The sequence below is a fragment of the Ceratotherium simum genome, chromosome 24, assembly GCF_057802395.1.
Source record: "Ceratotherium simum simum isolate JZ-2026a chromosome 24, ASM5780239v1, whole genome shotgun sequence".
NCBI classification, from domain to species: Eukaryota; Metazoa; Chordata; class Mammalia; order Perissodactyla; family Rhinocerotidae; genus Ceratotherium; species Ceratotherium simum.
Window position 1 is genome coordinate 31,292,895 of NC_141923.1, and position 27,669 is coordinate 31,320,563.

The 27,669-nt window shown below is 39.1% G+C and overlaps 1 protein-coding gene across 1 annotated transcript in view; it reads right to left on the bottom strand.

The window, feature by feature from the left end:
* Window positions 1-27,669, bottom strand: part of RGS6 (regulator of G protein signaling 6) — a 528,845-nt gene that overhangs the window by 492,074 nt on the left and 9,102 nt on the right. Inside the window, 1 exon segment of the mRNA XM_087447760.1 lies at window positions 13,733-13,836. Coding sequence (XP_087303886.1) covers window positions 13,733-13,816 — 84 coding nt within the window. The 5' untranslated portion in view covers window positions 13,817-13,836.

The following is a 27,669-nucleotide window of genomic DNA, read 5'->3' on the forward strand; positions in this document are numbered from 1 at the left end:
TTATCTATAGCATGTGAATGCACCCTGGTTTCCCAGTTATCTCGCACACCCATTCCCCAGTTAGACTCTCTGTGGGTTCCTGGAAATGAGTCAGCACTATGCAGAATCATTGGGTCTTGGTTCCTATGGAAATATTGTCCCAACAAGGACGTTTGCAGATGCTTTTTCAGTCTCTTCCAAATCCCCGAAAGCAGAGGCTGCAAACTTCTCTGTAAAGGGCCAGTTAGTAAATATTTTAGGCTTTGTCAGTCGTATGGTCAATCTCTGTCACAACCACTCAACTCCTCCGTGGTAACCATAGATAACTGGTAAACGAATAGTGTGGCTGTGTTTCCATAAAACTGGATCTGTGAACACTGAAATTTGAATTTCACATAATTTTCACATTTCTGAATACTGCTTTTGATTTTTTCCAACCACTTCAAAATGTAAACACCATCTTTAGCCTGAGTGCTATACAAAAACTGGTGGGGGACAGATTAGGCCCAAGAGCAAGTAGTTTGCTGACCACTGTCCTAAAGCTGTAACATGTCCACAGTAGATTTTTTTTTTCATCTACTGACCTCTTCTTCCCAGGAAGGCAGTGAAGTTAATGATATTAATAATTCCTTTCAGGAAGAAGCTCATTCCAATCCCTCGCTGACAGCTAGGCTTTACCATCTGTTTCCTTGACCAGCTCCTTGGAGGGGCTCATCTGTCTTGAGTTATTTTAGCAGCCAGGGTCACGCTGTTTCTTGGCAGTTTTACTGTCAACACTATCACTTGGGCACCTTTTGTCGGCCATCTTGTGTCACAACTTCTCACCAGAACATGAAAAATGGTGGAAAGAGAGGCCTCAGGAGCGTCAATAAGCAGATTCACATTCCTCTCAGGATACGGGGTATGCATTTTGCCAGCGCTCTCTTTTATTGCTTAAAAAAAAATGTAAGGTCATGGTCTTCTACTGTACTGGCCTGCCAGCCATGAGGAAAATGTTTATTAGTCATATTATTCAGTATCATAAATTTTATATATTCTAAAATATAAAATAATTGGGGACGAAGTCCTATAAGGAAGCCGCACTGCATTGGGCTACAGTAAAGGAGATTTTCCTTCATTTATTTTGAACGCGCCTGCTCGGTCATTTCCCTCAATGGCAAGGGTTTGGTTGTGCCCCAAACAAGGCCTAATATGGGCCCCAGGAAGGAAGAAGGAAGGTCTTTAACTAAGACACTCTCACATCCTCACTGTCAGTTGTCGAAAAGCTCCTCTTTTCTGCCCTCAACTGGACTTTAGCCAATACATACAGATATCCCAGACTTATTTTAGGTTGCCACATGTCTACCACCACAAACACTGCAAGGAAAACCAATCCTTCCCTAGCTATGAAAAAAAGATAAAATTCCAAAATTATTTTTCCTTCCCTTTTCTTAGACAATGTGCTAGGCATAATAATGCCGCCCCCCCGCCCGGCCCCAAGATGTCCACATCCTAATCTCCAAAACCTATGAATATGCTTGCCTTATCTGGCAAAACGGACTTTGCAAGTGTGATTAAGTTAAGGGTTTTGAGATGTGAAGGTTGTCCTGAATTATCTGGGCGGACTCCGCACAATCACAGGTTCCTATGAGACTGAGGCAGGAGGGTCAGAGTCAGAGAAGGAGATACGATGACTGAAGCAGAGGTCAGAGTGATGTGGGCTCATGCGTTGAGGCAAGTGGGCAGCCTCTAGAGGCTGGAAAAAACGAAGGAAATGGATTCTCCCCTAGAGCCTCCAGAAGGAATGCAGCCCTACCAAATCATTTTAGACTCTCGACCTCCAGAACTGTAAGACAATAAATTTGTTTTGTTTTAAGCTGCTAATTTTCTGATGATTTGTTACAGCAGCAATAGGAAACTAATATGGCAGCTACTAAAAATGTTACAAATGAAGTGTAGTTTCTAACAAGTGGGCCACTTTATCTCATTACACCTAATCCTGAAGAACGAAAGGAAAGTTCTACTCCTCTCTCATGCAGGTTCCCTCAGCTCCAGAACTACCGAACATTTAAATAAAATGAGATAGAAAATGGCAGGTTGAAAGGGGTGAGTGGGCAGTTAGAGAACGCTGTAGTCATATACAGAAAGCATTACCCAAGAGGACTGCAAAGGATGAGATAGAAATGGAATGTGACTTATTTATAGCCACGCCTGCCTCCCCTCTCAAGTGTGTGACAGAAGAGCTGTTTTAAAGTTTTATTCTTCAAACTTGGCTGCAGAACTTGGCTGCTTCTCAGAACTGTGCTTTTGTATTCAGCTTTAAAATATAAGAAGCAACCCCATGGTTAAATTGTAGGCAGAGGTGGCACAGGCAGGAAAAATGCTGTGGGGAGTGGAAAGAGGTTGAAATGTTATTCTTATTTAGTTAGTTGCTTAAGAAAAACAAATAGACAATAAAATAGCAAATTGCTTGGAAAGGTTCCAATTTGAAAATTTGTGAATACTCCAGCCTTGAGGCTCTCAAGATAAGGGGGGTGCTGCAAAGCTAGTCAGACACTAGGATGGGGATCTGGTTCAGAGGGAGAGAAGAAAGAAAACTCTGGCCCTAATTATTAGAAATCCCCTCACTTTTTTTCTTTATTTAGTTCAATTACAGAATTTTAACAACAACCCTGGGAAGCCCAGACTACATATGCAAAGACCAATACTGACCTTCTAGAAAATAATATATATCAGGAATTGTGGCACAGTTCATGTCTTTTGACCTAGGAATTCTAAATTATGCTACTGACAACAAATAAAACCCTGAATAATTAAATTATGGTACATTATTCTCTTAGAATATTATGCAACCTTTAAAACTATGATTATGATAACATATTGTGGCACAGTTTAATGCTTAGGATATGGTAAGGAAGCATAAAATAGTACACACACTATGATTACCCACTAGGTTAATGTACTATATATACACTACTGACACAAATAACAAGACTGAAAGGAAGTAGACCAAAATGTTGACGATAGTCATGTTTCTGTGGTAGGAATATGTGAGATTTTTTTCCTATAGTGTATGCTTTGATTCTTTTGAAATTGAATTATTACTTTTATAATGGAAAACAATTATCTTTTAAAAAGAAAGGCAGAAAGAAAACCAGCTGGCAGAAAGCTCAGGTTGACCAGTATCTTATCACATGAGTTTCAGAACTAAAAATGTTCTATGTTTTCTTGCATTAGGGTCTCCGTATGAAGAATGAGGCTGTTACTACATCAGCTACAACTCCTAGATTTAGTATTATGAAATATACTGTCTCCTAAATACATCTTGTGCTTTCCTATCACCACACCTTTGCTCACACAACTCCCATCACCTAGAATCATTTCTTGGCTCTTTTTCTACCAGACCAAATCCTATCCTTTCTTAAAGATGCAGTTCAAATCATTTCTCTTCAAATTTCTTCCTCTTCTCTAAGCCCACACTGTCCACTCCAACTCTCCTATAATTAATTACAAACAGGCTTGAGATCTCCTTTGTTTTTCTTTTTTTACGTAATTCAATTTCTTTTTAAAAAATCGCAGACTTGAGAATAAAGCAAACCCAGATTCAAATCCCAATACCAGTTTACTCCTTCTGATCCTCAGTTTCCTTATCTGTATTACAAGGTGACCACCATCTATCTAACAAGCTATTCTCATGATTCAGTGATTCCGTGTATGTACAGTACCCAGCACAGTATCTGGTATACGCTGGGAGCCAGTAAGTGCTTATTTTCTTTCTTAATCTTGCATCAGCAGACCTGCACTAAAGAAAATACCGAAGGTAGTTCTTCAGACAAAAGAAAAATGATCCCAGATGTAAGCACAGAGAGATGTAGAAAATAATAAAGAGCAATGGAAACAGTAATTTTTGGTAAATCTATATAACCATTATATTTAACAAACAAAAACTTTATAAAACAAAAATGGTAAAGTCTTGTAGGGTTTCAAAAATAAAGAATATTCAATCGCACCATATCCCAGGATGTCAGTAATCATCTTCCTTTCAAGACAATTATTAGGTCTACCAGAACAGAAATCCAGTAACCTAACTGTGGGATCATCCCAAACATGTATCTGATTCCACTATAATTATTTAACTAATTCCCTTTCAACAGATATTTGATTGATTTCCAACTTGGATATAATTCACCACAAAGGTATGAATATTCTTTTAGAGTGGGTGTATGTTTATATTTGTATCTTTGGGAGTTTTTCCCATTCCCTTATTGTAATAAATTTTTAGAAGTGGGAATGCTGATCAAAAGATTTTTCATTTTCAGTTTTGATTTGTATTGGCAAACCAATGTATTAAAAAAAAATAATCTTCCTATCCCCAATGAATTTATTTATTAAATAAATATGAATTTATAAATTCACAAATAAAAATAAATATCTTATTTATTTTCTATTCACAGATATCTATTAGCTTTTAGTTTTCTTATTCAAAATCCTGCGAATGGGGAATTTACTCTATGGCCAGTCAAATTCTCCATAGTGTCAGGATCCTGCAGAGGAGTGTCAATAGCTAGAGTAATAAATTGTCTGCCAAAATGTAAAATCTTAGACTCTCTGAAATGAAATGAGGGAAAAAATTTGGAAAAATGAAATGAAGCCTTAAATACACCAAAGGCTTTTCAAATTAGAAAGTTATGCTCTTGGAAACATATCATATTAAACCACACTGAGCTATTCTCCACACTAAAAATACCATCCCTTTCATCTGTGGACACTGATACCCCTGGTCTGGGACTTGCCCGCACTCCTGTCTCCTGCCAACTGAGATAATAGGGTGGGGAGCTTTTCCTCTGGCAAGTCTAATCCTAGGGGAAAGGAACATAGAACAGTCTTTTCCTAAGGCAATAAAAAACCTTCAAAATATCTAATGAAAGGAATCTTAAAATGCAGATTGAACAATTAAATTAGTTACTCAGAACACTCCTTGAAGTTAGTCCTTGGAAATTTTATTTATAGTTAAAAAAAGAAAAAAAAAGGGAAGAAAAGAATGAAAGAAAGCCCTAAATGTTCAAGAGCAAAAAGCATTTGTTTTAAACACACTGACTTACCTGTTTTTAAAGTTTTGCTTGGGTTAATTTTTTTAAAAAATTAAAAAGAAAGCAAAGGAGGCTGTAAAAGAATAAACAGATAATAAGATGTGGATTTCTGTATTTTAGATTTTTAAAGCCCTAAAACGTTAGAACTGAAAATACTTTTGAGATCGCCCAGCCTAGCTAAGTCTCACTTCATAAATGACAGAACTGGACTTAACAAAACGTAGAAACAACTTGAGCACGGCCAAAGGGAACTAGTGGTACTGCCACAATAAATACTCAGAGACCCTGGTCCAATTACATACTTTTTCCATGACACTTGATTTACCCACATACATGGAGGAGAGGGAAAGGCAATCCAGTTGTACAGTTATTTGGCTCAAAATTTTGTTGATCCTAGGAGACCTTCTGACAACTCTCAAGTGTAACCTAGTGAAAAGATCGCTCCTCACCTTCCTCGCTCCCCTCAAACCCTCCCTACATCTTATCAGTCACCAAATCCTGTTGATTCTACCTCCTAATCGTCTCTCAAACACACCCCTTCACCTACATTATCACTGCCATTGATTTGGACATCATTTTCTCCTCACCTGAATTCCTATCAAATCACCAAACTATACTTCTGCCTGCTAATTCTGCCATTCCTCTTACACCCTCCCTCCACAAGCCCATTCTCCACACTGAACATATGACTTCCCCGCTTCAAACTCATTCTTAGAGATATATCCTATATAGAAGTTGAAATATAATGATATACATCTGACATTTATATAATGTTATAAACCAATATTACTTTAATAAAAAAAATGAGGAAACAACGCAAAAGAACAAAAGATAAATATAAGAAAAACATAAAATATGCAGTAAAATGATAAAAACAGAAAAAAAAAGAAAAAGAAAAACAGGATCTCACTGGATTCCCTTTGCTTTGGGGATAATACCTGCATGAGTCAGAGGCTTATTAGTAAACAGATGGCACAAATAATATAGGACAATTCAAGGAACATTTATTTCAAAAAGGACCAAGTGTAAAGAAGTGGCACGTACAGGGGAACTATAAGGGAACACTGAGGAATCTGACGTAAGGAGGTAGAACTGTGTGGGTAGATGGCTTCTAACGTGGCCCGAATGATCTCTGCCTCTTGGGTCTCATGCCCTTGTATAAACCCCTCACCTAGTGGTGGACTTAGTCACTTGCTCCTAACAAAAGGGATGACATGTTACATCCAAGATTAGGTTATAAAATAGTGAGACTCCCACTACCAAGCCCCCTCTCTGCCTCCTCTCCCTTGCTCACTCTGATGAAACAAGCTACCATGTTGTGAGCTGCCATAAGAAAAGACACAAGTGGCAAGGAACTGAGAATGGCCTCTGGCCAACAGCCAGTGAGGAACTGAGGCCATCATTCTAACAGCCCTCAAGTGAGCTCAGTTGGATCCAGCCAACAACCACATAAGTCAGCTTGGAAGCGGACCTTTCCCCACCTGAGCCTTCAGATGAAAGTGCAATTCCAGCCAACAACTTCACTGTGGTCTTGTGAGAGACCTGAGCCAGAGGGCCCACCTAATCTGCACTTGGATTAGGGACCCACAGAAACTATGACATAACAAATGTGTTTAAGCCATTGAGTTTTGAGGTAGTTTGTTATACAGCAATAGATTACTAATACAAACTGGAAGCACCCCAAGAATGAGTAGAGGAAAAGGGTATCAGGACCCAGAGGAGAAAAGCAGTCTGCCTTGAGACACCTTCAGTCAAGGGACACACCCAGTGCAAGACCTTACAGAGAGGGAGCCAGGAGAAGAAGTACCCTGACGTTGCTCCTCTTCCTCCCTTCCGTCTCTCCCCAGGCTTCTATTGACCAAATTTGACTGAAAGCCAGAGGTCACAGGAGCCCTGTAGACCTAGTTTACCATCTGGGGCAGAGGGCAGCATGTAGAGAGGTGGAGCGTGGATGTGGACGCGCAAACGGAGGAAAATCCACAACGTCCAAAATCTTTGGCACAATGTATAGGGTCTTTCATGACCTGACCCTCATCCACCCTCCAGCTTTATATCTCAACCCTCCATCACAGAAACCTAGCTCCATGAAAACAGCCACTCGAAGCTTCCAGAACTCAGTTTATAACCTCATAATTCTATCCCCTTGCATGTGGTAGTCCTTCTGCCTCCTACACTTTTTCTCCCCTTCTCTGCCAGGTTAATTCCTATTCACCTTTCAAGAATGAAAGCAGGTGCCAAATCCTCTGGATGTCTTCTGGGACACCATCATCCTCTCTCCTGATATGAACCTCATGACCCTTCTACCTTCTCCCAGACCCCTCAGCTGGCCTCTACCGATTGCCACTTGCAATTGTCTAGTTACCCATCTCTGCCCACTGACGAGTTTTTTCAGGACACAGCCCTCATCTTGCATTCCTAGCAGCTAACAGTGGCTGGCACACAAATGACACTCAATAAATATTTGCTAATTAAATAATTTATAATCCTCATCATGCCATGGTGACCAGGATCTGTAGGTTCCCTGACTCTCAACTGTGCTGGCCTCTACAACTGCCTTCTATGAATTCCAAAACAACGTCCTATGCCCAGCTTTCTCACCAGCCTTGTCTCTTCCAGGATAGATTTTTCTCCTTCTTGCTGCATACCACTGCCTGTGTAACTAAAATAGTGCTTTACTTTCTGGAAGTATGCCTAAACCGACTTCTGCCCAGGACTTCAAGGCTCCTAGATCATTAGAGAAAGTGACCTTGGGGTATCATAGCAACACGAAGGCAAGACCCAAATTCCAGCAGGAACGGATTGACTAACTGGAAACTAACAGGTGAAGGAAACCAACAATGATAAGGTTGTTTAATAACTCCTTTGAGCTACGAGAATGTTGGCTTTTTCTTCTTCCTCTAAAACTTCTAATTCATCCCTGACACTATACATTACTGACAATAGCCAGTGCTGCAGTTTAAACACTGTCCCTGCTATCTGTCTAAGAGACAACCAGTACCGCAAAATCATAACTATACAAATGTCTTAAATGTTATTAGCAAGCCAAAGAAACAGGTCGCCACCAAATAGATACTTTAACTGCTGAATGTTAAATAATTACAACTAAAATTTTTTCTTCTGATGCCTAACTACATTAGGTTTAATCTCAATCCAATTTAGGTTACCTAGGATTGTCTGAAATATTTCCAGAAAAGTTCAAAAGACCCTTAACCATGCCTATAGTCTCACAACACTGTTTTGACAACATGAAAATGTATTGACTTCTGAAAGATCAAAAAGTTACAGAACGAAACTCTGAAATCATCGCAGAAAGGTGTGTGTACATTATTTGGTCCAACCCCCTCACTTTATAGAAGAGGAAATGAAGCCAAAGTAATATTTTATTTATTAAGTTGATGGTGGGTACACAGGGTTCATTTTATCATACTTCTTTCTACTTTACATGGACACTGAATATATTCTTTCTGTGTAAGAAGTATTTCATAGTTGGGAAGGAAGGAGGAAAAGAAAGAGGAAAGGTGGGAGACAAAATAAGCAACAGCCAGGAAGGTGAAGTTCCCCATCCAGAGAACCAGAGCAGTAAGTCTGGGAGCTGGAGCCAGATATCCAGAGCTCTCCGCCCCGTTTGGCATCTTCCCTCTGTACACTGTACCACTTCCTGACCCAAGGCTGGGTGGACTTAAGCTACAATTTTCTCTGTCTACCTACCATCTAATTGCCCAGAGTTCTACCCAATCAAATTACCAGCCCAGTTGGAAATTTGTCAAGAGACATTATTAACACCACTCAGAGAACCGAACAAAATCAGAAAACAACCTACTCTTACTCAAAAGAATTCCTAAAAACCAAAGATCTGCTACACAGTATTTTCATTTATTTAATTTAACCAATGTCTGTTGAGGCACAACAATGTGGTAATGGTTATTTGTGGTTGACAACAAGATGGAAGAAAGGATGCCAATGGGGGCAGTCAGGCTACCTGGACACAATCACGGCTTCACTGGGAAACTGCTGAGTAACTTCAAGCAAGTTACTTATTCTCTCCATACTTTTGTTTTCTCATCTATAAAATGAGGGTGTTGACTAGAAAATCTCTAAGATGAACCTACTAAAATCCCTAACTCTAACTCTACGACGAGAGCCTGGTTCTTCCATGTCTTGAGAGATCTAGAAATAACTACGAAATCAAAAATACACTTCAGAAAACCAACTTCCCCATTTCTTTGCAATGCATACTCCACCTGCATATTGTAAATGATACTAAATAAGTGCATTTCAAACTTAGCTGGGCATCAGATTCTCCTGAGAACATTTTAAAACTCAGATTCCTAGGACCCAGCTCAGACCTATTAAATGAAAATATCTTTGGTGGGGAGGCGGGTCCTTTGAGGATCAGCATTTTCATAAAGCACCCCTAAGTGATCTGATATACAGCCAGGTTCAAACAGCATCACTGCATTGGGCAATTCAATGACCCAGGATCTTCTGGATCTAAGAATATAAAGAAGGTTAACAGGTCTGGGCGACTTAATGAATAATTAAGGTTTTCTTTTAAATAGATTTTTAATGTGACCAATACATTTTTCATACACACCTCCAATCCAAAATGTGAATATGAAGGATGAAAAACTAAATTAGAAAGTCTGTTCAAGTCAATAAATAAATCATGCCTTCAGAAAGTACAACTTCTCACAGTTAATGACATAGAAACATGAAAAGAAAATGAAGAATATTCTGAAAACCGTGGGCTTAAGAAACCCATCCATCATTACTCACATGTCAGAAGGTTACCATGCTAAATGGCATTTAAAAGTCACAACAACATTATGGACATAATCATCCTACTTATTACTCGGAAGTTTACCGAAAAGCTCCATTTTTCTAGATTTGGCTTTTTAAATGTCAGCATCTGAATCAACACAACACAGTCCAAGTAAAAATTTCACACTGAAAACATCTGACAAGAGAAAGAAACAACAAACAACAGAAAAAAAACACAAATGAAAGCACTCTTTGAACAATTTTTTTTTTTTTTTTAAAGATCTTATTTATTTATTTTTCCCCCAAAGCCCCAGTAGATAGTTGTCTGTCATAGCTGCACATCCTTCTAGTTGCTGCATGTGGGACACGGCCTCAGCATGGCCGGAGGAGTGGTGAGTCGGTGCGCACCCGGGATCCGAACCCGGGCCGCCGGCAGCGGAGCGCACACACTTAACCGCTAAGCCACAGGGCCGGCCCTGAACAATTTTTTTAAATGTAAATTTTTGTTGTAGTCCTCTAAGAAAAGGTTTGGTTTTATAGCCACAACCTTGAATAAATCAATACATAAGAGGACTTTCACAGAAAATGTTTTGAATTGACCTTGGTTTCAAGATTCAACCTTTACCTACATCTTGAGGATAGTGTCCTACAGTAGGTAAGTCTTGGTCATAGCCAAGGGCCAATCTACAGCACTGAGAGTAGAGAATCCAGTGAATGTCCCATGTTTCAAACACAACCATGGCTTAAGTTAGTCAAATTAACTAGGCTTAAATGATTCCAAGTCCTGGAACCATACTGAGCAATAAGCGTCCTTCTTTCTTTCTAATATATTGAACAGACCCAATATCCCTTTTATAGCAATTAACTAATTTATCAAATAACATGAATGCATACACACACCCCACACAAATTTGTCATAAGGAAGCAATTTCCAATATAGAAACCAAATGACTAGTGGTCATCCCTCTAAAGAACCACAGCAATCGACAACTTTGTTTCTAAATTAAACCATAAAAAGAGTCCCCTGCTACTGCCTAAAAAGTAAAAATCGAGTTCCCACAAACCTGTAGAAAGCTTTTCCTTTCAACATAATATGAAACATCCTAGTGGAAAGGTGTTTGGACTGCATGAGCTTTTCATTTTCTATTAACTTTTACTAATCCATTGACTTGCAATCTCTTAACACAAAAATATTTGTTTATTTTACAATGGAATACTACTGAGCCATAGGAAACGATGAAATCCAGCCATTTGTGACAACATGGATGGACATTGAGGGTATTATGCAAAGTGAAATAAGTCAGAGGGAGAAGGTCAAATACTGTATGATTTCCTTCATTAAGTAGTAGATAATAACAACAATAAACAAACACATAGAGACAGAGATTGGATTGGTGGTTACCAGAGGGGAAGGGGGGAGGGAGGAGGGCGAAAGGGATAATTTGGCACATGTGTGTGGTGATGGGTTGTAATTAGTATTTGGGTGGTGAACATGATGTAATCTATGCAGCAATAGAAGTATAACGATGTACACCTGAAATTTATACAATGTTATAAACCAATGTTACTGCAATAAACAAATAAAAAACAAAAAAAAATTTGTATTCTTTTCCTGTGTCTTAAAAAAGCAACTCACTGTATGAATGTACTTTAGTCAACTTAGTAATAGCACCAACATTGATACATTGTATAATTTATTTTCTCTGCAAGCCTCACTGTCTCTACAAAACCTAAAGATAAAAGAAAAAGAAGCATTCGTTATGGACCACCTCTATGCAAAGCAGGATGTAAGACATCGTATTTACTTTATCTAAATGAATCTTCACAATAACCCCGTGAAGTACTACCCTTCCTCCCTACCTCCTTTTTTTCTTTCTTTTTTTTTTTGAGGAAGATTAGCCCTGCACTAACATCTGTTGCCAATCTTCCTCTTTTTCTTTTTTCTCCCCAAAGCCCCAGTACATAGTTGTATATATAGTTGTAGAGTTGTAGCTCTTCTATGTGGGATGCTGCCTCAGCATGGTTTGATGAGAGGTGAGTAGGTCCATGCTCAGGATCCAAACTGGCAAACCCTGGGCCGCCGAAGCAGAACACGCGAAGTTAACGGTTATGCCACCGCGCCAGCCCCTTTTTCTTCTTATAGATGAAGAAACTGAGGCTCACAGAAGTGAAATAACTTACTCAAGGTCACACAGCTAGGAAGCGGCAGTTGCAACTTTAACCCAAGTCTGACTCTAAACTCCATGTTCCTACAAGCTTGGTACACGGTCTCCCAGTTTGGAGTAGAGTAAGACAGTAATGATGAATAAACGTCTTTCTGTTCTTCTGTATGCCTCACTAATTGGTTAGCCCCATTAATCTATTTTTTCTTTCCTTCAACTGAATAAGCATCTCTCGCAGAGATGGGTTATCTAAGCATTCTCTTGCAAAAGATTAAGGAATTTGATGCTCAAAGCAAGAATAGGTTGAGTTCTACCTTTACAAGGAAAAGAGAAAAATTCACCATATTGATCATCCAGTAATATCTAGTTCAACATAACCCATACAATTAACAGATCAAACATAATCTTGCAGAATACACAAAGCCCAGCAGACAACTCAAATATTTAGTGAAAGGAATGAATACAACCTCATTTTCTTTATTAAAATGTAATAGAGTTATATTACATTTTCACAAACATACAAACATTAAAAAGGTGGATAATAAGAAGCAGTTACTTCCTCAAATTCAAAATGCGCACAAATAAAACCTATGTGCCATATTTCCTTCCTTTAAAATGTATTCTCCTTCCAAATGCCCCTATTTGAATGAATATCACCAATGTCTTTCTATAATCCAAGGTCAAAAACACAGTCATCTCTGACTCTCTATTCAGCTCCTAATTTCAGATTCATTCAGTTTCCAAGTCATTTGTAATTCAGACTCTTTAATCTCTCTACTCAGTCCTGCTCAGTTCTGAGGGGCATTTCTCCTGCTGGATTAGCATCCTACTTACCTTTCCTACAGATATACAAATATCACTCTGGAGCCTCCAATCTACACTCATAACAAGGCATTTGGCACACTGGGGCAGGACTCATAATTCCAAAGAGATGTTGATTTTACAACTCCCAGCATATTAGTTTTTCATGATTAAATGGCCTGTGATTCAACATTCTAAAATCTGGCCCCATCTAACCTCTCTTCTCAAAATCTTACCTCCATTTACTCCTAATAATTCACCCTCTGCCCAAGCTATCTGGTTCTGGTTGCTGTTCACTTTCTCCAGCTCTTTGCCTTTGCAGAACACATCTCACCACCTAGAATGTTGTTCTTCCTTTCTGCTTTCCACATAAGCAATTCCACTCATCCTTTAAAACTGAGTTCAAAGACCACTCCTCCACAGCCCATCCCTGATGGCTGAAACTGGAAGTAATCGCCTCCTCCTCCAAGATTATTTAACACTCTACCTGCACTTCCCTTTTGGAATTAACACTTAGACTCTCTTACAGTTATCTGTGTACATCTTATGTCTCCTACCACTGTAAATGTCTAATATATACATACGTTTGCATCTCCCACAGCATCTAGACCAGATCTGGTACGTACTATGGGCTCAAAAAACATTCAATTAATAAATCTTACACTAAGGCCTTTACACCAAAGGAGAATACATCTCCACCTGCATTGCTTAGGAAATCTTTGGGTTTAAAGAAAACTAAATTGCATAATACGTTCCAAGTGTTCAATACCAAGTATGACAAAACCTAACTTCCTTGAATTTTAGAATTAGAGAATCAGAGGATATAGGGAAAAAATGATATTCATTAATCAGTCAAGGCAGTTTAGGCAGAAAACATTTGTCTAGTGTCGACCACTGGTCAACACTATACAGAACACAAACACAGAGGCAGCACCCACAGCATTTACCCAGACGCCTTACTTTGCGGTAGACTATCATATTGGGAGAACTCTCCTCTGCATCAGCAATCCCCACTGCTCTTCGGTCCCCAGATCCCTGAGCCATCCTGGATGTCTTCACTCACACTGCAAAAACAAATGAATAGACCATTAAGACATGAATTACATAAAGAAAGCTTTACAATGCAAAGAACTAAGTATCTTTTGGCAGGTGGCACAAAAACAAAACGATGTAATTTCTTTTTTTTCTCATTAATTTAAGCAGTATTAAAAAAAAAAGTTAGAGGATGATTGTGATCTTATCCACACACATTCTTCTAATCCCAAAGCAACATGGTCGTTATTTTCAGCCCAGAATCATGCACCTTAGGGGTGATCATATGCCAGTCTTAAATAATTCCCTGAAGACAGATAAAGCCAATCCTTGTGATGTTGATTTTGTCTTACCAAAGCTCATTTGCTAATTAATTCTATGCATTAAAATATGAATATTTTATTATGGAAATGCAAATCAACACCACAAGGAGATACCACTCAATACTCACTAGGATGGTTACAACAAAGAAAAAACTTAAACAACAAGCATTGGCAAGAATGTGAGGAAACTGGAACCCTTGTACATTGTTGGTAGGAATGTAAAATGGTTCAGTGACTACGGAAACAGTTTGGTGGTTCTTCAAAAAGTTAAACATAGAATTACCATATGACCTGGCAATTCCACTCCTAAGTATATACGCAAAAGAACTGAAAACAGGTATTCAAACAAATACGTGAGCAAGAATGTTCATAGCAGCACTATTCACAACAGCGAAATAACTCAACGTCCATCAACTGATGAATGAACAAACAAAATATGGTCTATTCCTACAATGAAATATAATTCAGCCATAAAAGGTAATAAAGTACTGATACATGCTACAACACAGATTAACCTTGAAAACATTACGGTAAGTGAAAGAGCCAGACACAAAGGTTACTGCAATGGACTGAATGTTTATGTTCCCTCGAAATTCATATGTTGAAATCCTAACCCTGATCTGATGGTATTAAGAGGGAGAGCCCTCATGACTGTGATTAGTGCCCTTATAAAAGAGATCCCAGAGAGCTCCCTCAGACCATGTGAGAACCCAGTGTGAGGATGGCCATTATGAACCAAGAAACAGGCCCTCACCAGACACCAAATCTGCCTAAGCCTTGATCTTGGACTTCCCAGCTTCTAGAACTGTGAGAAATAAATGTCTGTTGTTTATAAGCTATCCAGTGTACAATATTCTGTTATAGCAGCCTGAATGGACTAAGACAGTCACATATTGTATGATTCCATTTATATGAAATATCTAGAATAGGTAAATCTATAGAGACAGAAAGCAGATTGTGGTTACCAGCAGCTGGGGCTTGGAGGGAATGGGGTGACTGCTTAATGGATATGGGGTCTCCTTTGGGCACGATGAAAACATTTCTGAACTAGATAGAAATGAAGGCTGCAGAACATTGTGAATATACTAAATGCCACCGAAATGTATGCTTTAAAATGGTTAATTTTATGCCATGTGAATTTTAACTCAATTAAGAAAAGTGAATATTTTTAATTTGACCTTGTTAAAAGCCTGAAAAGATAACAGTGAGACAATGACAGCATATGGAATTTTTTAGTAAAGAAACAAGTTCAAATCTTGGTATGACACTATATTTGCTATGTGACCCTGAGCAAGTTAAATAAACTATCGGGTTCCCTTTGTTAATTTCAAGAAAACATGTTGAACGTCTGCCATGTGCCCAGAACCATGCCAGGCAGCTTCCCCTACACTGCTCTCGTTAGTAAAATGTGAATTCCACTGAGCATGCACAAGTAAGGGTCAAATAAACTGGGTGTAAAGTAGCGTATAAAGCCATAAAAGTCCTATACAAATGTTACCACTAATCTAAGAGCCCGCCTGGATTATTTGCACAAAATTCATAGGCTTTTCATCAAAGAAACTTTTATAAATACCATATTCGACATCAAAGGCCATTTCAATTTAAAATAAAAACTCAGGAAACATTTTATTATAAAGTAAGTTGGTACCAAAGGTCATTCCACAAAAACAAATGTGGGTGAAAGATGGGGAAGAGACAGGAACTTGCAATTTATTCTAAGACTTTAATTGCCCAAAGTATCCCGTTTGCATAATGTTGCTTTCTTTCTTCATCATTTATGAATTAGGATGCTTTTTAAAAGTTAGATTACATGAAGAGATAAAGAACATCATTCTATTATCTCTACCCACTGTAATATCAGTATTTCTACGAATGCAGTACCACATGGAAACACTGATTATTATTCTAATCAGTGGCCTTTAAAGTTAAATGAACACACTGCTTCATTTTTAAACAACTACTTATTTGCCTACTCCTTGGTCTTAATATACAATACGACAGCGTGAAAAACAAAAGTTGAGTCCATTTATGTTTGCTCACTTATCTATGTAACAGAACCATTTGGGGGTTCTATTGCTTTATTTTTAAACGAACACTTCCACTTTAATGAGCATATTATCCTCCACCTAGAAAACTGTAGTATAACAGCAAAGTTGGAAATGACCTAAAAACGATCGTGTCAGCCCTCCCTTTGCCTTTTCCTGGGCACCCCCACCCCCACCCCAAACAGAAATATTTCTGTGTTTCAAAACAGGCTGATGTTCCAGGATCTGGACTTTCGACTGCTAAGGGAATGCAGATAGTCTCTATGTTAGGAATTTTAGTGAATCTAGTGGGTAGTAGAAAAGCTTCTATTTTTTGTTCCTCTATCAACTCATTTTGAAATTTAGACAAGTCGTTTACCTTTTCTGTGTCTAGAAAGAATCACTTCTAAAATAGTGATATAACCCCTTTCTAGTCCATATGTCAACAGATGTTAGAACTGGATGCAAAACCTACATAGGTAAGGATGCTCTAATTAAATTCATCAACTATAAAACTGGGATCCAAGAAATTAAAGGACTAGATTTTCATTCATTATAACATAATATAAAATACTTAGTTTTAAATTATGTACCATAGAAATGAAATAGGAGTATATTAAATGTAGTGGTAGAGAAAAACAAAACCTTCTTCACATTATTTATATATACTACATGTATATATATAGTAAATAATTCAAGTATGTTTATTTTAATATTTGAAGAATGCAAACGTTTTTCTGAAAACACACAACTACACTTCAATAGTAAGAAAATATGTTAGTAACAGTATTTTCCTATAATGGCTTACAACTAACAAAAGAGGAAAACTGAAATGTGTTAAAACTACGCATTTCACAATCTCCAAGAAGAAAGAAGATAGCTGAATGGTTACAAGCTGGCCTCCGTCAACAGACAAATCTACGTCCCAATCTCAGCTCCCACTCACTAGCTGCGTGATCTGGGCCAAGTTACTTCACCTCTCTGTGCCTTTGTTTCCTTATCACAAACCAGTCCTAGTATAGCAGAAAACCCCCTGCACTGGGAGTCCTGGATCCCCCAACTGATCTGCAACTAACTAGCTGTTGGAACCAGATCAAGCCACAGCTTCTCTGGACCCCATTGGACATTAGCTATAAAACCCAACATCTTTAGTTTTCCTTCCAGCTCTGACCTAGAAAGAACCTTAGAACTTCAAATTTCTAACTTTCCTTCAAAGACTCGCCAGAATGTTCCATGCCACCTCTCTTCTGTCATCACTGCCTACATCCTATCCCGTCTCCTCTATTCATGACAGTGCTCATGCTGAACTTCTCCACAAATCACAGAACTAGTGGGGTAGAGGATCCCTTCCCAGACTCAGCATCCCTCTCCAATGAAGCAATTCCTGCAATACCACCACCCACCACTAGGTGCTGTGGGACTTGACATTTATTCTTGGAACAAACACACAGAGCGTCCCCTCACAATGCTCCATGCTAGGCCCTGGAGATAAAATCAGACACAGATGCTCTCCTTAAAGTGTTCAGAGTCAAGGAGGGGTGTCAGACCTGTCCACAAAATCAGAACATTGTAATGTGTGGGTACTCAGTTATGACGGCACAGAGCAGGAGCAGGTGGCAACTGAGATCAGAGCAGAGGGACAACTTGGAGTCTGGGGGAGGCAGAAGAGGCCATTCCAGCCTAGGTGACAACCCAGGCATGGACATCTGAAGCCCCAGAAGTGGTTCAGCACTGTGCTAGACACCTAGGAGAGAAAAAACCATGAAGATGATCTGATCTCAAGGAGATTAAGTGGCGATAAGGAGATAATGTGGAGTACGTACGAAATAACTGGGATTTGCACCTATCTGAATTCAATGACTTTGTTTACTTGTTTTTCAGGGATCTCCTCTACTAGAAGCCAGTTGACAGAACTGATGAGATTCTCTAAGAGGCAGTGTACTCCTTCTAGAACATTCATCTGGATAATAAGCCATTAAAACTGCCCAACAAAAAAGGCTCTTTATCACCAAAGACCCATGTATGGAATCACAAATGAAGATCTTCCCCAGGGCTTATTATGAGCAGCCCTGAACTCAGGAATCCATGAGCAATTTAGGTAAGAAGGAATATGTGGGAGGGTGGAAAGTATAGAGAGGAGAGACCCTGTGAATAACAGAGCAACTGAGCATCTATGACTCAAACTCTGATTAGTAAATCTTTGCAAGTCAGGACTGCAATTTACTCCAAACACATTGCATTTGTAGCTTGCAGTTACAACAAATGCCAGCTGTTTTCCTTTGTAATGCTAGCCTTTCTGGAGCACGCAAAGCCTAGGGTCCAGCAGATAATAATGCTGAGCAGAGCAGGTAGGAAGGACCTCAATGCCGTGGAAAAGGAAAGGGCTTTGAAGCCAGAATGGGAATCGCATCTCAGCTCTGGCCACACCAAGGCTGCTGTGTGGCCTTTGGCAATTGACTCCCCAACCCCAAACTTCCATCTCTTCACTCGGAAGATGAGAAACCTCTGCTTTGCAGGGCTACTTAGAAGAGGGAATAAAATAAGTCATGCAAATTCCCTAGCACAGATGAATGTAGCAACTGACCAGGAGTCTTGTTCTCACCAGGAGTCCTCCAAGTGAAACTCCCAGGACACCAGGCATCAGAATCACTGCAGAAACCCTTCCCCGCCTCAGGTATTCTGACTCGGTGCATCTGAGACGGAGCCAGTTTAACAAGCTCCTCAGGTGATCCTGATGCACAAGTAAGAGGTGGACCACTACAATTACACTACAACGCCCCTAAAATCAGCCTCGCAGGCAGCTAAAAGCCTTAAAACATCATGCCTGCCACTCTTAATGCTCAGCCCTCAGGTCCCTATTCAGGGAAATATCTTGTAGGAGAGGTAATCAAACCCTGACTGTAATGTAGTCTGAATGTTTATGCTGCCAAGTAAGAACTTCTGTTGATGTTGTTTCCTCTCCCCCATATTATATCAAATTCACGTTGTTTGCCTCAGCCCCTTAAAACCCAATGGATTTTTTTCTGACATCAGCAATGATAAGCACTTCAGAAAAAAGAAATTTACAAGATGTGTGCTAGCTCAGTAGTACAAGCTTGTTTATATAGCTCTAATCTGACTGAGTGGGCAGGAACCTCCAGGGGGAAGAAGGAAGAACGCTCTCAAGAACAAATAACTCTTTCTGTTAGAGGAGAGTCTGCCAACGTGACATTTCGTATAGTCTCAAGTTCAGATGCTCAATGACAGAGCGAGTGTCTGTTTCCAGTAACGCACCAAAGATCTTAAAGCAAGGTCAGAGAGCTCAACTCTTAGGGGCCAATTTTGGCGGCAATGCCAGGCACCCAGTATTTTACTGGGACATAATCGCTAATTTCAGGACTTCAGTTAGAATTCAGTGGTCCCCAAAAGCTGGTCCAAGGACCTGAACCAGACAAGCAGCCTCAGAATCACCTAGGGGAGATTCTAAAGATACATGTTCTTGGCTCCCATGCTCCAGAAATTCTGATCCGATAGGCCTACAGTGGTCCCTGGAGATCTATCATTTAAACGTTCCCCAGGTGATTTGGAAGCACGGCCAGGTTTGGGAACCACTGACCTAGATTCCACGGAGCCTGCCTCCTCCTCACCTGATCCCTTCATCCCGTCCCACGCTGCCTACTGTCGGGGCAGCCATGCTGAAGCAGGCTCCTTTGACCTCCCTTATATTTAGGCAGAAACTCGCTGTAATGGATAAAGCAAGGGTCCTAGGGTCAAAGAACTGGCTCTCAATCCTGGCCATGCCACTTCAGTGCTGAGTGACCATGAGCAACTTATTGCTATGCTTATTTAGCCTCTCTGAGCCTTGGTTTCTTCATCTATAAAATGGAACAAATACTAATCACCTTGTATTGATGGTTCCCAGTCTTGCCTGCTCATTGGAATCACCCAGGCAGTGCTTCACAGCAGCTGTAACAGGAGGATGTTATTATTCCCACTTTACAGATGAGAAAATTGAGGCTCCAGGACATAGGTAACTTGCCCAAAGTAACACAACCTGTCAGCCAAGAAACTAAATTCAAACTCAGGACTGACGCCAATGCCCACAGACTTTCCAACGTGTCAGTCTCGGTCTCCAATGAAATCACCTACATAAAGTATTTAAAACAAAATTATGTAAATATACAAAATTTAAGTATATACTTAAAGTATCTAGCACTTATATCAAGTACTTCGTAGTACCTACAACTGGAACATAGTAGGTCCTCAACTACTTATGGTTCATTCCTTCACTTCCTAGCATACCAGTGAAGTTGACTTCCCCATACCAATCGTACCTTAAGGCATATAAATAAATACAATTCTAAGTTGCCACAGCTGCCTGACAGCCTCAACAAACTGATCCGCCAAAGCTGCTTAAAAAGAAAACTATTTTTGCATTCCCCATATTAAACAAAAGTCCTAAAAAATTAAGCTGGGAGGGACAAGTAGAAAGTTCTTCACATAATAAGATGTGCTTGGCCGTGTGATGTTCCCCACAGTCCTATTACTGCAATTGCTGCTCCAAGTTCAGGTCCACTCAGGCATCCTCTTTTACCAGGGCATTGAACTGCACACTGCTCTGGACACCCCCAGACCCTGCCAACTCCTTACTAATTCTTCCTACCTTTGAACTCTTCTTCTGTAAACAGTATGCCCACTATATCCTTCCACCTCCTCTCTGAACACTGACCTTGTGTAACTTTTCTCTGGCTTGCCCCAAGGATATCTCCTTCCCTGGAGCCCAGTTGTCCTCACCCCATATATCTCAAGACCAGGAAGTAAGGGAAGCATCCTCCTGGCTCTCCACTGCTGCTTCAAATGATTTCCCTCCCGTCTTCCTACACAAATCCCTGCTCCTGTGACACTCAGACCATCTGGCTATGCCACCTTCTACCCATCCTCACTGCTGTTTCCCACCTCCCTCCTGTTAAGCCTTTTCCTTTCTGAAGACTCCAGCTTCCGGTTCTCAGAGGTTTTCTCCATCCCTTAGTCAGTCTCAGTGACTTGAACATTAGAATCAAAGACCTATCTAAAAAGCTGGTTTCTCTGTCCTTTTATTTCCTCACCTGAACCCTTGTCCTCCATCCCTCCTTCTCAGCTACCGTTTCGCATGGCCACATGCTGAACGTCCTCGTCATCACTGGTGACTGTACCACCTCAAATCCCAGTACAAATATCCCCCACTCTGTCCACCTTCCCTCTTTCCAGCTCACTAATCTACATTCACTACAAACATTCTTCACCCTCATTTAGACATTCAATCCATTTCATCCTACAACTATTTTACTATCCATCCCTACTCCTCACTCTGCCTTCACTTTCTTATTTCACTGGCCCCATCATTATAATCACTCATAATCACTTCCTTACAAATATCCTCAACTCCTTCACCTCCCCTTTCTGTGTCATATTTCCTGGCAAAACTCCAACACTGATGGAATTCAAATCTCCACCACACAATATCTGAATATCCAAGCAGGTGAATACTTTGGGGTGGAGATGGGGAGGAAATCACACAACCAGGCTGACTAGTTGCATTTTAAATTCATGAACATGAACTTGAAATGAATAGTAAAACACTGCCCAGCAAACCTAAAACGTTTTCTCGCCAAGTTTGCTTTCTCCCTTTCTGAATTGGCTATCTCACATCTCCTTGTTCAAGCTTCACACACAGTCGCAGTTGACTAGCTCACATCAAAATTCAGTGAAGAAATGGAAGCCAGCAGAAGGCAAGTCTCTCATCTTCAGACACCCTCACCTAACCACCATGTTCTTTGTCTTCCCTCCTATTGCAATAGGGGAAGTTGTGCTGCATTTACTAAAGGGAAGTTCCTCCACTTTTACTCTTAATTGGAAGGTTATAGAATATTGCTCCTCACTCAAACCCTACCACCACACCAACAGGGCTCCAGTATAATAACAGTGGAGTGCAGCTAAAAGACCTCCAAAACACAGGCTCTCTGAGGAGTACTGAGGGAAATCGAAAGTCAAGGGAGGAGACAAAAACAAGAACACCAGGGAAATTTGAAGCTTCTGACACCTACAGCTACAGCAAACATAAAGCACAGCCCAACGCCCAGCCAAATTAAATAAAACTTCACACTAAAGGCCCACTTGCCTCAGTTCCTATTACCTGATACATCATGTTTGGCTTTCAACAGAAAATGACAAGCCATGCTAAAAGGCAAGAGAAAAACAAGCGGTCATCAGACTCAGACACGACACAGATGTTGAAATTATCAGAAAGGAAATTTAAAATAACTCTGATTAAATATGTTAAAGGTTTGAATGGAAAAAGTAGATGATAATGAAAACAGAGAGACAGAAACTCTTTTTTTAAACACTCCTTAAAAAAGGAAATGCTAAAAGTCAAAAACAATGTAACAAATGAATTTTTGATGGGCTCATTGGTTGACTCAAAATGGCCAAGGAAAGAATCAGTGAGCTTGAAGGTCAACAGAAACTTCCCAAACTGAAAAAAAGAGAGAGAAAAAGAATTTTTAAAAAATGGAACAGAACACACAAGAACTATGGTCCAATATCAAAAGCTGTAACATAAGTGTAACTGGAATACCAGGAGGAGAAAAAAGAGTAGAAGAAATATTCGAAGGAATAATAGCTGAGAACTTCCCAAAGCTAACAACAGACACCAAACCACAGATCCAAGAAGATCAGAAAACACCAATCAGGATTAAAAAAACAAAAAGCAAAAATAAACAACAAAAAAAACTACGCCTAGACACATCATATTCAAACTGCAGAAAATCAAAAATAAGGAGAAAATCTTGAAAGAAACCAGAGGGAAAAACCTTACCTGTAAAAGAACAAGGATAAGAATCACAGAGAGCTTCTCATCAGAAACCATGCAAGCAAGCAAATGGAGTGAAATACTTAAAATGTTGCATGAAAAAAACCACCAGCCTAGAATTCTATATCTAGCGAAATTATCCTTCAAAAGTGGAGGAAAAATGAACACTTGCTCAGACAAACAAAAACTGAATAAGTTTATCACTGGCAGACTTGCCCTGCAAGAAACGCTAAAAGAAGTTCTTCAGGCAGAGAAAAATTATATAGGTCAGAAACTTGGACCTACAAAAAGAGTAGGCAAGCACCAAGGAAGAAATAAATAAAGGGAAAATAAAATCTTTTATTTTCTTATTCTTAAATGATCTAAGAGAAAGGAGTAAGACTCTCTGAACAATGTGCATGGGATAGAAAAAAAAATATTTTAAAAGAGACTAGCACATCGATGCCTAACAGAGTTCTGGAATAGCCCTTGACAATCACCTAGGTCAAAGGTTGGCAAACGACAGCCCACGGGACAAATCAATTCTGCTGCTTATTTTCGTATGGTCTGAGAGCTAAGAATGTTCGTCACATTTTTAGATGGTTGAAAAAAGTTAAAAGAAGAAGAATATTTTATGACACATGAAAACTGTATAAAAATCAAATCTGTGTCCATAAATAGTTTTATAAATAAACATCCATTTTTTTTACAGTGTCTATGACTGCTTCTGCGCTACAAAGGCAGAGTTGAGTAGTTGCAACAGAGACCATATGGCCCACAAAGTTCAAAATATTTACTATTTTGTCCTTTACATAAAAACTTTTCTGTTCCCTGAACAAGCCCAATCACTTAATTTTTCAGAGGATGAAACTAAGGCCTGGGGAGATGAAGTTATATTCTAACGTCATCTTGCTGGTTAGTAACAGAGCCAGCATTAGAACTTGGGTCTTCAGATTCCAAATGCCTTTCCTGTCACATGAGAGGGCTTATATTTTCAAAGTATGGGTTCTAAGATCATAGTGTCTAATACTTCTGACTTCAGGGACTACAGAAGTAACATTTATTATTCTCTCACTTCACATGAAAGATTCTATGATTGCTAGAGAAGAAGTAGGAGTGACAGAGAAGCTTTGCCAATTTTTATACACTTCTTAAGAAGGGGATGACTCAGAGATGAAAAGAATGACGTGTTCCCAGGGGACCCAAGAAGAAAAGCACTCCTATTGGCTTTTTTTTTTAAAGAATGTCAGTTCTATTCCTTGAGATTTTGTTGTTTTCTTTCTTCTTTTTTTTTTAAGCACAGATAAAATCAGTATCTTTTTACCCTAAAACTAGGCATTTAAATATCAGGTGCATCTCTTCTGTGACTCAATAATGCATACACTTGGAGCAGCAATAGTGGGCTTTTCCTCTTCTGGAGATAGGAAGATTTAACAAAAGAAAGATCTATTCATAAGGCTTACCAGGCAGAAGCAATATAGGTCAAAGAAATAACAATTGAATAGGTTCCTGAGGGTTTGTTTGTTACAGTGTTACTCATATTATGTAGATGGAAGACAGAAGTAGTACAACTGGGATGGACCACTTCCTACATTGAGGGTCTACCTTTTAACAGAACAACCCTTGAGAACAACTGGAAAAGCTGGATAAAATTTTAAAAAAGGAGAGCTCCCAAGGTAATGAGGACATACGAGACCAAGACCCAAGAGAAAAGGGAATTAAGAGACGAGCCTGACGTTCCATGCAACTATTGCTTTAAGCATTCAGTCACATGCAACATCTATTCATGAAAATACTCCTAGCAAATTTTGAATGTAAGGGATCTTGCTTAATCTGATAAAGGACACTTACAAAACACAGCAACCATAATATTTAATAGTCACACTTTGAAAACTTGCTCACTGAAATTAGGAATGAGACAAGGATGCCTGCTATGACCACTTCTATGCACCGTCATATCGGAGGTCTTAGCCAATGCCAAAGGCAAGAAAAAGAAACAGAAGGTACAATTGCAAAGGAAAAAGTGAAAACTGTTTCGCAGGTAATTTAATTATGTACATGGAAAATCCATAACAATCTATACAGAACTATTAGAATTAATAAGTGAATTTAGCAAAGTCACCAGATACAACGTCAATATATAAAAATCAATTGTATTTCTACATACCCACAACAAACAACCAGAAAATGATGTTTCTAAAAGATATCACTTATAATAGCATCAAATAATTTCAAATACTAGGAATATATCTAAAGAAAGATGTGCAATACCTTTACAACATAGAGAGACACAAGACACTAACAGAAACAAAAGATCTAAATAAATGAAGGGATATACCATATTAATGAATTGAAAGAGTCAACATTCTAAAGACATTAATTTACTCCCAATTTGGGCTAGAAATTTAATGCAATCCTAATCAAAATCCCATCAAAAGATGATTTTAAAATTTAGTACTCCAAGTAGCTAAGAATAACCATGCTATTCTTAAATAAGAACAAAGCTGGAGGACATACACTACCAGATATCAAGACTCATTATTAAGTTATATTAATTAAGACAGTGTGATATCAGTATAAGAATAGGCAAATAGAACAGAAGGGGCTAGAAAGCAGAGAGAGACCCACATATAAATGATCACCTGATTTATAACAAAGGTGACACATCAAAGCAGTAGAAGAGACTTTTCAATGAGTAGTGCTGGGTTAATTGAGTACACATATGGAAAACAAAATAAATGTGGATCTCCTTCTTATGCCACAGACAAAAATCAACCTCAGGTAGGTTTTTTACCTAAAGATAAAAGGCAAAACAGTAGGGCTTCTATAAATTAAAATGGGGAAATAGCTTCACGACCTTAGGGTAGGCAAAAATTTCTTAAGCAGGCACAGAAAACAATAATCATAAAGGAAAAGACTGATAAATTGGATTACATTAAAAGTAAGATCGCCTATTCCTTAAGAGAGAGTCAAATGGCAAGCCACAGAATAGGAAAAGTTACTTTAAATACATATGACTGGTGAAAATATTTGTATTCAGAATTTGTTTTATAAAAAGAAAACTTCTACAAATCAATAAAAGACAATCCAATTGAAAAATAGGCAATAAACTTGGATAAGGACTACAAAAAATTAAATAAAGTGACCAAAAAAAATATTAAAAAGGCACAAGATCATTAGGCATCAGAGTAAATTGAAACCACAATGGGACACACTGCACACCCACCATAATGGCTAAAATTCAAAAGTTTGATAATCCTAAGTGTTGACAAGTATGTAGAGAAACTGAAACACTCAAACTGATGACAGGAGTATAAACTGGTACAATCACTTAGGAAAACTCTTTGTAAAGACCTACTATAGTTGAACACATGTATACCCCACGTCCTAGCAATCCAGTCTTAGGTGTGTACCAAACAGAAATGCATTCATATGTGTACCAGAAAACACACAAAAAAGTTTATAGCAGCATTACTCATAGTAGCCCTAAACTGGAAATGTCCCAAATGCCCATCAACAGTAGGTGAATAAAGAGTTCATGAAATATTACAAAGTGGATTGCTATACAGCAATAAAAATGAATAAAGTACTGCTACACATCACAACATGGATGAATCTCTCAAACAATGTTGTGTGTAAGAAGCCACACAAAAAAAGAGTGTATACATATATGTATGATTCCATATGAGAATGCTATAGTGTTAGAAATCAGGTTAGTAGTTACCATTGGGGAAAGAGGGGTGCGTAGTTACTGGGAGGGTGCATGAGATAGTTTCTGGAGGAATGGTAACACTCATATCTCTTGATCTGAGAGTGATAACATGGATATATTTACTGTTTGAAAATTTATTTAGCAATGATTTGTGTACTTTTCTGTAAATATGTTATACAATAGAATTGCATGTTTAAAAAAGAATAGTGCAAATATTCTGGGAGAAGGATACAGCACCTCTGGTTCCCAAGGTAGCACTTGAGTCATCTCAGGTACAGTGATCAAAAATGACATAATTGCAGAGGCATGGTTGCAGGATGGCAGAGGAGCCAGAGGTTGTGTCTGTCTCTATACACTCATCCTGATGCAGTAGGCATAGACCAGGAGCAATAATCATTGAACGAGAGCTGGTATGGAAGTGAAACGAGATGAGAAACACACAACTGAAGGAATGTTTCACATAATCCAGAAGCTTTATTTTGGATAATGAAAGTCTTCCAACTCTTATAAAACATCTCACAACTCTCAAAGAGTGGTTGAAATACTCTGCATTGGTTCTCAATAATTTTCTAATTCCCAGCAAATAAAACCCCAAGTCCTTCAGCCAGTTTAGAAGATTGAGGCAGTTACTGTTTCTGGTTGCCCAGTATATCTTTTTGCTATCAAATTTGCTTCTTCTGATATGGAAGGATGGGCTTGTGAACTAGCCTGGCCAGAGTATGCTGTATCACTGGACACACTGATTGGATCAAGGTAGATGTGTGACTCTAATCAGGACCACTCAGAGTCCTTCCCTGAGACTGAAATCAGGACACTAGACGAAAGAAGTCCCTTTCCCTGTGAGGGACTCTGTTCAAAGGATGTGAGGGTACGGATATTAGTGACCATCTTCTTTTTCTCTAGTGTCACAGAAGGAGGAAGTCAAGACAATGAAGTGGCAAGTAACAGTGCCAAGGATATCATTTAAATCCCTGGATCCAGCCATGCCTGAATTCCCAGAT